Source organism: Sparassis crispa, assembly GCF_003851025.1.
Source record: "Sparassis crispa DNA, contig_000004F, whole genome shotgun sequence".
NCBI classification, from domain to species: domain Eukaryota; kingdom Fungi; phylum Basidiomycota; class Agaricomycetes; order Polyporales; family Sparassidaceae; genus Sparassis; species Sparassis crispa.
The window spans coordinates 2202776-2213611 of NW_020939751.1; the positions used below are offsets into that span (position 1 = coordinate 2202776).

Consider the following 10836-nt stretch of genomic DNA (forward strand, 5'->3'; position numbering starts at 1 on the left):
TGACAGATCAATGGATCACTCTTCGAAGTGGAAGGGTTGAGTCCACTTCGGTGGTGATATCCACCCGATGCATTATGAGCGTTCACCACCTGGCAAACAGGTCCAAGGGTGCGGTACTCTCTTTCGGTGCCCAGTTAAGTACTGCTTTGAGGTTTTTCCCTCCAACTTCCCTCCTCTGTTGTCTTTTCTCGGAGTGAATGGATTGGCGCTGTACGTAGAGTCCTGAGCTCCCAGTACTGGTCATTGCTATCATTTGTAACCTGATCACAGTGTCTACTAAACCTTTTAATTGAGGCTAATTCGACATTCAGATTGACAACTTCCCTGAAAGTGTGACTCGGTATGTCATGAATATTCTGTCTTTGTTAGCATGCAATATTGACCATTGTTCTGCACGATGCTCAGTGCCCTTACAATTGCTCAGTAAGAGCTGCAGTCAATGGTGCCGAGGCTGCCACCTGAGTTGATGGATTACATCATTGGCTTCTTATATGACGATAAGCTAACACTATACCGATGCGCCCTCACTTGTCGCGCGTGGCTCCCAGCTAGCTGTTACCATCTTTACAGTGGCAATTTAGATCTGCGGTCCCATAGGCGTTTCTCAAATCTTGTGCAAGCGTCCAGGATTCCCCATGTAGCATTCTCTTTGCGCTCGGTGTACTCAGTGCAGCTGTTCGACTCAAAACTGGCGTGGGTACATCACTTCCCCTTTACCCTCGGACACATTTTCTCAGCCGTCCGGAAGTTGCGACTTTGCGACACACATTGGGATGTGGTCATCATGCATCCCCATACACTACTCGTCGGGTTCGCGCAGTTCGAATTTGTCACCGAGCTGGTGCTGTCGTACTGCAGGTTCCGGAATTTCCGGCAATTCCAGCATCTCATCTGCGCTCTACCTCGACTGCAGGTCCTCACGATAGGCGGGCTGTCGTCGAGGAAGGCACCGCTCCCACACAATGTTATGGCTTCGCAAATCCCTCCACTCACCCATATCTTGTTTTACAACTCTGACGATCTGCCGACAGCGTCGACCCTTCTCAAATGGCTGTCATGCATATCGTCGAACCCGACTCTACGCTCGCTGTACTTCGATCTGCGACAGGGGTCGATTAGCCATATGGGCGATGTTCTGTCGGCCGTGGGGTCCAGCTTGGAGCATCTGGACCTCATCTTAGATGACTCTGGTTCTGCGCTCGATTGTAGGTGCCATAACCCGCATCCATATGATGGGGTAGTAACTCACGCTACTGGCAGTGCAACAATTGAATGTGCATGGATGTACGGCGCTGCGCAAACTCACCCTCAGACATACGCGAGGAATCTCTCTAGCAGGTATTCTGCGTGCTATTCCGTCAGATACTCGAATTCACGAGATCGTGATCTTCATGACGCTGGGGAATGCCAAAGGAGAGTGGGAGTGCGCCAGTGATATCCTTGAGGAGGAGCAGTTTCGTGCTCTGAGCACGTTTATGCTAACCATCAACGACCGGTCCCTGACCGAGCAGGAGAAGTGCCACGTTTCGGACGTGTTTGACGTCTTGCGTCGTCGAGGCGTCACGCGTCAGGGTTGGCGTGTACTTCGATCGGCTCCTACTCTGACTATCAACTCCCTTTTGCCCAGTACCGCCGGGCTGAACACCATGACGCGGTTGCGTGGCCAGTAACGACTTCTTCAAATTAGCCTTGTCTGGTTCTCTATCTCCCTCTTTATAACCACGCTCAACGCTCTGAAAGACATGGGCAAAAACTGAGTAATGTGTGTACTATGTTCTCGAAAAGAATCCCTGCTTGCTCGATTCCACACTAGGGAGCACTGCTCGGGCGACAAGCTGGGCGAGTTGCTTTTCGATGATTGTATGCCTGCGCAGCTCGGTGGGTACCTAGCGACTCCTTTCCTTCCACAATTTAAGAGCAACGTACAGAACAAGATCAGTTTCGCATGGAAAGATACTGATTCTTCGACAGGTCTTCCCACTTTGGCGCTCGGACCTCCCCGCAGAACTGTTGGTCCTCATATTTGAGGCAATAGAAGATATGACGGACACCATTTGTCTTGCGATCATTTTCTCCATCGGTCGGATGCGTTGTGCATTCTTGTATGCAGTAATGGATTTGACGTTTGCCGTATGCCAGTGTATAGAGCTATTTTTCGTATGTTTCTCATATCTCATTCTTCGCCCTTTACTCTCTTCAGTTCGGTCATCACCATTATTATCCTTTCCGAGTTCATCTGCTTTGAACCCACAAACTCTGCTTACACTTGCGCGCTACTTCTGTGCTGAATTATCCAGGTGTAGGGTGTCCGTCCGTCCCACAGCCCTGTCCAGATCCTCGACCTCTTCCCGACACACTAGTGTTTCCTCCAGCCATCCGGCGAATGCGTAGGTATCTCGCGGGTCGTTCGAGCAGCGCCAGTGACTAGTGACTCACGGTGTCGTCTCGCATCACACTCCGTCCGACTAGTCTTGTCGCACTTACCGTAGATTATGTGCTATTTTTTGTGGTATTGGTGTACTTTACATACAGGGTTTATTAATCAACACCGATTCTTTTCAACCTGTTAGCCATACCCGCGCCGTTTTGCACAACTCGTACATGACGCAAAGACCAACGAGATTTACAGCTCCGCAAGCGTCCACCTTACGTGGACAGCAGAACCCTTGAAGCTTGATCGCCAATTCGAGTCACGCAGTACAAATGCGAGTAAGAGTTATTCGGGATACTCGTTGCATTTTCCCGCTAGCGTCACGCCGTGATGAGCGCACGCTACTCCGAGGATAGGAGACAATACACCATAAGTTATAACGTACAAGTATAAGGTACAGTTGTATACCACTCACCGGTTTACGCTCTCAACTCCCGCACTTCCACTGCGGACATCCTCATCGGCCGCACCGCCAATCCATTCCGTCTCTCGCGCCCTAGGCTCGACCGTGGGTGGTGCACCGTCGGCGGCAGGGTCGAGGACGACCGCACTGCAGTGAGTTAGGCAATCTACCCAACCATCTCCATCCCGCTGAAGATATCAAGCCAATCGCTCAGCCTTTCGTTTCGAATTTCTCCAAATCCCATTCTTTCCCCAGCTCTACCATCTCCGGCTGGCCAGCCCACACATATGCATCAGCCTCAATTTCCTTCCCCTCCCCGTCATCGTCACCAACCGAGCGAACCCGCACTGCTGTCACTCTATACGTCTCGCCCTCAAAATCATCGACTTTCCGCCTCTGCGATGTGCTCTGCAGCCTCAGGAGCAGTCCCTGCACCTCCCTGCCAGAGGCAGGGACGAGTGCGGGATAGTCACACCCACGTAAGGGGGTGCGGACGAAGTCCCGAAGGCGCGCCGGCGCGGTAACGTCTTCGATGAGCGAGGTACGATGCGGATCGCCGGTGAGGAGCCAGGCGAGGAGGGGCCTGCAGAGGAGGGTGCCATAGAGAAAGAGCGGGCGTGGCGCGGGTTCGCCTTGCGGCAGGATTGATGGTGCGGGCATGGTGCTGCTTGTCTAGTGTGATCAGTACGCACGAGGCCCCCACCTCGTAAGGAGCAGATGGGACTTACTGGGGACAATTCCTCGGGCATGGCTCAACTCGACCAGCTCTGGAATATCACGGTGGGATGCTACGCGATCTCGGAGGCAGCATTCAAGCCGGTGAACGAGCACCGCCGCACAAAGGCCGATACTGCTGCAGTGCGCGCCGGCGCTGCAGACTTTGTTGAAGAGTGCTCCAGCTGTTGGATGATGAGGTCCAGCTAAACCGGCGCAGTACTGGCGCTCCAGCGCTGAGAGCGCCCACCCAAAGAGGCAACTCTGCAAGAACAACTTGTACACCTTTGTTACGCATGGGATATGTTTGCACGGCAGTCTGTGTGGGCGTATCACCTCGTCCCTTCTGTATGGTAGTGATATCTTCAGGGGTGAGGAGGGAGGGAAGTATATTCCGGCTTGGGTCCCACTCTAGTTCTCATCATCGCCGTGCTTTCGTCAAGCAGCATCCGCAGGCCCTTATTCGTTCTTTTATTTTCCATTCTTTGCGCCCGCCAGCTACCCTAATTGTGCCGAGCACACGTAGAGGTCGGCGCAGGGCTCACTGTAGTGGGCGCCCGCAGTGGATGATGTGACACAGCAATGACATTCAACGCATATCATAGTAAAAATGAATGTCAGCGACAACAAGAGCAAAACGTGGATTAAAGGTAACGAGTGTCGATATACGCGATCAGCGAATCCATTCCAAATTCAAACGGTCCAGTAAAATACCAGGGAATATAACGCAGCATAAGGTATCCATTCAAGCCAACCATATTTACGCGTACCCACGTCGAAAATCCCGCCCTGACAAGTATGTCCGTCATAGATCCGATCCTACAGCGTCGACCACATACAGCACCTGCTGCGGCCGCACGAACAGCCCTCTCGATTCCGACGTCGACATGTCCGACACCGCAGGCGACGCGCTTCGCAGTCTTTTCGCTCGTTCGATGCTTAGCTGTTCGCCCTCCCGCTTCAGGCTGGTCTTCGGATCCCTGCCTAGGTTATTGACCCAGTCGATCCGCCGTCGGCGCGCAGCGCGCTCCTCGCCGAACTCCCACTCGGACTGACTCCCGCCGATATCGAAATACCGGATGCCGCCCCACGACCCGTCATTCCACTGCCGGCCATCCAGTTTCTCGCCCGGCCAGGTATCGTTCATCGGCACTTCCACCCCAACCCACGGCCCTGCCTCGCCCTCTACTTCACCGATGTAGCGGGCATATGCACGGAACCGTGCCTTCTTCGATGAGATGATGCATGGGATGCCAATATCCAACGTCGCACCACGAGGGACACCCATCGCTTCTCTTGCAAGAGCATCACCCACCGAGGACTCCTTAATAGTGTCCGACGAACTCTTGCGTTTTAGCGATCCTCTGGCCGTAGACTGGCTGCTGGAAGAGACGACGCTGGCTTGCTTCTCGTGGGAGGCGAGCGTAGTAGAGCGCGTCTTGCCCTTGATAGTCCCCATGCCCTCGTCCACGTCACCAGAAACCGAACGGCTGATGCTTTTCGGGGAGGAGGAAGTACTAGACGGTTTTTTGAGAAGGACCTTCTTTGCCGGGAAGGACGTTGTGGAGGTAGTGGATCGAACGGAAGCTGCGGATGACGTCCGTCTTGCTGCCGGGGCTAACTTCGTACGGTCAACAGGAGAAGAGGGAGGGCGCTTGCTCCTAACAGAGGGAGTAATTGACTTGGTGATCGACGGTGGGCGTGGCTTAGCGACCCTGGGCGTTGAAGTGGCCGTCGTCCTCACACTAGCCGTGGACAACATTGATGTAGCAGAACCACGGCGAGGACGTGAGACGGAACTTGGCGTCACCTCCGACTTGGCGGTTTCAAACGTTGTCGATCCCTCGCTTGTGGCAGAGTGTGTGGACGAGGGACGAGAGAGACCTGATGGCGGGCGCAGTGTCGAAGGCCCAGCAACAGTCTTGCGAATGGTGGACACGGTGGAATGAGCCGACCTGACAGACGCAGTCGACTTCGGTCTAAAGATGTTGTCATGAGTAGAGGTGCTGCTGGAGATATTGCGCCGCCCAATAATTGAGGGTACGGTTGATTTGGGCGGCGGAGTTGGCGCCTTCACAGCATCGGAGTCCGCGGTGCTTGAGCGTGCAGATGAGAGCGCGATCGAAGTTGTGGGAGTGAGCTTGGAGTCCGGTCGATGCCCGTGAGCGCGTCGCATTGCCACGGCAGTGCTAGTCCGGGATATGGTAGAATGCGTGCTTCGTGCCAAGGATCTGACTGAGGCAGCAGATGGTTTGACGTCGCCATTCTTTCTAATGATCGCCGTGCGCAGCGAGTGCATACTCCCGGTATCGTTCTCGTCTCCGCGAATCATGCTAGGTCGGAGGCCGCCTTTAGGTGTAGGTCCTCGTGGCGGCACCGAAGTAGATACGGGACTGAAGAGCTCCTCGACGTCGACTTCAATTTCTGTGGTTCACATGTCAGTATACATGTCACAGGTACAAACACGAAACACACGGACCCTCAGCAATCTCCTTCGCCGCCCAGCTCTCCAAGGCATCGAATCCTCCCTCCTGCTTAACGCCGAGCCAGCGGCGGCGAAGCCAACGTAAAACATCCATCCGTACTTCGTCCACTTGCCTGCGGATGGGCGACGTCATCGGGAGCATGGTATTTTCCGGTCCGGTAGGGTCTGTTCGGAGGAGAATAGATGACACGAGTGTCTAGAGAGTAACATCAGACGAAGGCGGTATACTCAACAGAAACGGACTACAAACCTGATAGAGCATTGCGGCATTCTTCTCATTCATCCCTCGCCGTAGAGACTGCATGATGAGCTCCACCTGCTCCGCATGGTCGAAATTTGTGCCATTCGCCTCCATGATCTCGAGCCACTCCGGTTGCTCGAAACATTGGTCGGCCTGTGCACACAACACCTGGTCGACGTGTTTGCGTGCAGCGATGATCATATCCCGTGAAACCTCTGCCCACGATTCGATGGTCGAGTTCAACTTGTTCAGGGCGACCTGCGCCGCGAACAAAAGGGGGAAGATGTTGATCGGCGTCGTCCGCTTCTCGAGGCCCTTGACAAGGCTGTCTCGCGTCTTCTGAGAGAGTCCCGCGAACTCAGACGTGCACCACCCCTCGCCAAATAGCCCCACAAGTGCGCGACGCGCGCCGCGCTCCAAATAAGCGTTCTTGACGTCATCGGTAACCGCAAATTCTAGCACTCGTGGCGCGCGTCGTGCGCACTGACGGCAGCGGCACCCGCCGGTGCCCCACTTCCCCCCCGTTATGCACTCGTACTCCGAGAACTCGAGGAAGGCATGGAAGAGCCCGTGCATCATCTCCTGGACGATGCGAGCCTGGATTTCGTCGTACAAAGTGTCCAAGGATAAATACGACGCAGATCGCATGATATGAAACGCCGTGTCGAGATCAAATGTCCGATGTGAAAATACCAGTGTGCCGGTGTAAATGAACCCCAGAGTGAAATGCAGAGATGCGGGAGTGAAAGGCGGAGAGGGAAGTGTGAGAGTCAGTGGCTCGCCGGGCGTGGACTGAACCCCCCATGACAGTAATTGGGTATGGAAGTACGGAGACCGGGATACCAGAATGAATCGATGAGAGGAAAAGATAGCGGTCGCATTCTCGTGGTTCGACGAGGAGAAATTACCTGTCAAGGTAATTCGCACATCCGAGTACAAACGTGAGCGCCACATGAACACCAGGTCCTTGCGCAGCTTGTCAATCCGAGCATCCTCCCCGTCACCCTTTTCAAGGATCTCCGCGCTATCAAATAAAAACTCGAACGCTGCACCGAGACCTTTACCGGTATACAGGTACTCGAGTTCGTTGGAAAACAGCGTCGGATTGATCGGGGTGGGCAAGCGAAGGAGAGCACCGGTGTTGGTCGATGGTGCAGGCGAGACGGCGCGAAACGGAGATGGAGAGCGGGAATGAGTAGAACGAAAGTCAAGTCCGAGACTAAGAGACAGAGCAGATTGCGCTGGAAGTGTGCCGGTGGGCGAAGAAGAATAAGGAAGCGGCGATGTCGCCGGAGGCGGTTTGAAGGAGAAGTAGCGTGCCTGAAAGGTAGGTGGTGCTCGTGCGTAGACGACAGCTGCAGTAACCGATGGTCAGTTCTTTGCACATGGACGCGAGAGTAAAATGGCATCGATTGTGTGGTCACCCGAGATTAATGTAAGAGGGTTATACGATGTCAGGATGGACACATATGCACTCAGTGGTGATCAGGGCAAGTCGGAAAGCGTCGCGAGAGACGCCATGATGCCCTGGTCCTCAGCGAATAGGGTCTCGTTTTAATATGCAAGACGTCTTGAAGCAGATCATCTGTCCTGCGACAGGGCTGCCGACTGTTGAAAGGAACTGGCCCTGCGACGCGTACCCTTCGAGATATAACACTGCAAGCACCACAAAGCCGCAGTGAATGAAGTAGACTCCTCTGAGACGAACCTTTGTGGCCCCAGATCTCTTCTACGCCTTTCGCTTTGTCCTTCTCATCAGCGAGCTCCCAGACGACGTCGGCGAAGCGATCCTTAGCGTGGACGAAGAGCGACTTGAGGTCATCCTGCCAGGTGACGGTTGAGTTGCGGGTAGCTTCTTGCAGCGCTGGGGGGGTCGTGCTGGATGGGGACATGGCGGAAAGGGAGAAGAGGGGAAGCGGCGAGGAGGAGGAGAACGGTGAGGATATCAGGCAGCGAGCGACTCAAAAACGAGTCAACACATCCATGAGGCTCTCTTACATAGACGCCCATAACCAATATTCGCCGCCGACGCTCAACGCATATAATTCGCGGTGAACTGCTTAAACCATATAACATTTCTGCGTTGTGAATGCCTCCCATGTAGGTGAAACTCATGTCTCGCATGTCTGTCTGGGAACTGAGATTATTCCAGTCGCGATAAGTTCACAATCCATTCCAAGGCCGTCGTCTGCCAGGACGTCGAGCTCAAGGGCGACATCACTGTCGGTGCAGGTGCGCATACCGCCCAATCTTCTGGCATCTCGGACGTGTACCGAGCACACTGGCATCCTATAGGCACCATAGTCCACCCAAAGGCCACCATATTCGCTATAGCCGGTCCTATCGTTATTGGTTCTGGATGCATCATCGAGGAAGGCGCCATTATTGTCAATCGGTGAGCTATTAGTCGAGCAGCCGTGTGTTCTTTCGACAGCTCACTTCTTTCCTGAAGACGAAAAGAAGTCATGCGCATTGGGGACGACAATCTCTTTGAGATCGGCTGTCGTGAGCATCATCCAATTGTATTCTTGGCAGAACAGCTTCTCACTTGTGCATGTAGGTGTCGAGTCTCCCACCATTGGCAATTTCAATACCATATCTGCCCGAGCGCGTGTGCACCACACTGTGCGCATTTCTTCCTACTGCGTCATTGGAGCCGCCTGTCTGGTCGTCCCAACAGAGGACGAAATATTGGACGAGTACACCGTGATATACGGACCCGCAGCCGAACGCAGGACATGGAGTGGCAGAGGCAAGGTGCAAGAGGCGGACTTGCGTCGAAAACACGCTGATTATTTAAAAGAGATGCTACCCAAGTTCAATCGCTTGAGGAGGGGTGATGGCACGTAGCTCCCATTGTCGTTGTGCCCTTCGTCTTGTTCTCTCGGTTCGTTCATTTGCTTTCCATCCAAATGTCTCTTTTACCGTGGATGAATCGGATATCCCTTGTTCTCCTGCAGACCCAATTGTCTAGTGTCCTACGATTTCATTGGAATAGTCATCTCGCTCCTGAATTTTGGTTTCAAGCGTAGGTTTTCTCTTTCAGCTGCCCACGGCGTGCTCGATGCCTCCCCATATGTTTGTTGCATACCCAAAGCCGATTCGTTGTCACTCCCCAATGAATATATTTTTTCCTGAGTCTTGCCGTTTGCTGCGCTTCCTGCAGTACATGGCAATAAAGCTCTAGCTTGAAGTGCTTGACGGATTTCATCGTATCGTTCCTGCAGGGCTGGTCACGTGCTCTTCGCCGCTCGCACTTACAATATCTACTCCCCGCTACACAGTATGCAGCATGGATTCCCCCAATCAAGGCTCGGCGTCCTCATCCTCGTCCTCACCATCTCCCCCGCCAGACGACATATTCATCAGTCGAATAGACGACGAGCCCACCCCAATTGCCACGGGTAGCAGCAAGCGCCGCCTTATGACCGCTTCCACCTCATCCTACAGCCTGCGCAACCCGAAAACGCGCCGGCGGGAGGGGCGAGAAGAATTCATACGGCGGCCACCATATGAGTCGCGGCTCGGCAGAGATGACGTTGTCGATGTCGCGCTCATGGAGCAATTGTGTACTCGTACGTTTCCTTTTCTCATGTATACGACACATTGATGCGCTTATTGCTACACTGGGCGTGTAGAGTTTGGGGATCCGTTTGATGATAGTGTCATAAAGAGCTAGGAGATTTCAGGCGCGCGTTCATGTTCATCCTGCGGGCTTGTAAACTTAATACATTGCTCAGAACTGTTTTTTGGTGGTCAGGTAGAGTGCATCCTTGTCCGTCACCTGCAGTGTCGCTCTGCCATCCATACTTGTTCCAGTAAATTACAACTAATGGAAATGCATCACGATCCCTCCTTTCTGTTGCTAACGCAATGAACAAGACCCGTGTCCATTCCTCCACCGACCGTCGCAGCGATTTACTTTGCGGAGACTGAGCATTCATTGGTAGCACAGGTGTCGCTCAATGGTATCTATGAATAATCTACAGTGAGTCTCAATTGCCCATTGAACGTGATGCACTGCTCTCTCTGAATAGCTTCTCAGCCAAGTCCACATCGTATAAATATTCAAAGTTGAGCCGGTATCAGCACAATATGCTGTGGAACCAACGCCTGACACTAGATGGTTGCACGGACGATAAACCGGTTTACTGTCCAGGCGAGTAACCGTTTGACAACGAGGATGCTATCATGATCGTACACATGCGGACAGCTCTGCTACGCTGCGCGAGCTAATATGATAAGCAAAGTGCTGCATATGCGAGGTGACCTTCGAAATCCTACTTTTGGCTCGCGTGCGAACATCGACTCGTTTGCTGACACTAAGTCTTCAGGTACGTCGCAAGCCATTGAAGGCAGGCCTGAATCGACCGTGTGCAAACCAGTCGAATGCAAGGCTGGTCAGCAAGCCATGAGTTTACCCGACGTACTCTGCTCGATAAGTTCTCGAGGGTTACAACACAAGTTGGACTTCATTGCTGAGCTTGGAATGGCCTTCAAACGAAGACAGAGCGCTCATTTGCAAGCTGTGGATACAATTTTGAGTGTGCGTGTGATGCTCG

At 53.4% G+C, this 10836-nt stretch overlaps 5 protein-coding genes across 5 annotated transcripts; 3 read left to right on the top strand and 2 right to left on the bottom strand.

Annotated features, from left to right (window-relative positions):
* Window positions 1-784: 784 nt before the first annotated feature.
* SCP_0507700 (hypothetical protein) lies at window positions 785-1670 on the top strand (the record flags this gene model as incomplete). The annotated part of the gene is made up of 2 exons (XM_027758826.1): window positions 785-1205; window positions 1261-1670. The coding sequence occupies 2 exons, from the start codon at window positions 785-787 to the stop codon at window positions 1668-1670; spliced, it is 831 nt and encodes a 276-aa protein (XP_027614627.1).
* Window positions 1671-3044: 1374 nt separating this feature from the next.
* Window positions 3045-3583, bottom strand: SCP_0507710 (hypothetical protein; the record flags this gene model as incomplete). The annotated part of the gene is made up of 2 exons (XM_027758827.1): window positions 3045-3506; window positions 3563-3583. 2 exons carry the CDS (start codon window positions 3581-3583, stop codon window positions 3045-3047), a joined length of 483 nt encoding a protein of 160 aa, XP_027614628.1.
* Window positions 3584-4353: 770 nt separating this feature from the next.
* On the bottom strand, window positions 4354-8166 carry SCP_0507720 (hypothetical protein; the record flags this gene model as incomplete). Its single annotated transcript, XM_027758828.1, has 4 exons — window positions 4354-5972; window positions 6028-6229; window positions 6284-7629; window positions 7983-8166. 4 exons carry the CDS (start codon window positions 8164-8166, stop codon window positions 4354-4356), a joined length of 3351 nt encoding a protein of 1116 aa, XP_027614629.1.
* A 197-nt stretch (window positions 8167-8363) lies between these two features.
* SCP_0507730 (predicted protein) lies at window positions 8364-9124 on the top strand (the record flags this gene model as incomplete). The annotated part of the gene is made up of 5 exons (XM_027758829.1): window positions 8364-8374; window positions 8427-8506; window positions 8570-8669; window positions 8727-8779; window positions 8835-9124. 5 exons carry the CDS (start codon window positions 8364-8366, stop codon window positions 9122-9124), a joined length of 534 nt encoding a protein of 177 aa, XP_027614630.1.
* A 442-nt stretch (window positions 9125-9566) lies between these two features.
* SCP_0507740 (hypothetical protein) lies at window positions 9567-9953 on the top strand (the record flags this gene model as incomplete). Its single annotated transcript, XM_027758830.1, has 2 exons — window positions 9567-9849; window positions 9913-9953. The coding sequence occupies 2 exons, from the start codon at window positions 9567-9569 to the stop codon at window positions 9951-9953; spliced, it is 324 nt and encodes a 107-aa protein (XP_027614631.1).
* Between the last annotated feature and the right edge of the window lie 883 nt (window positions 9954-10836).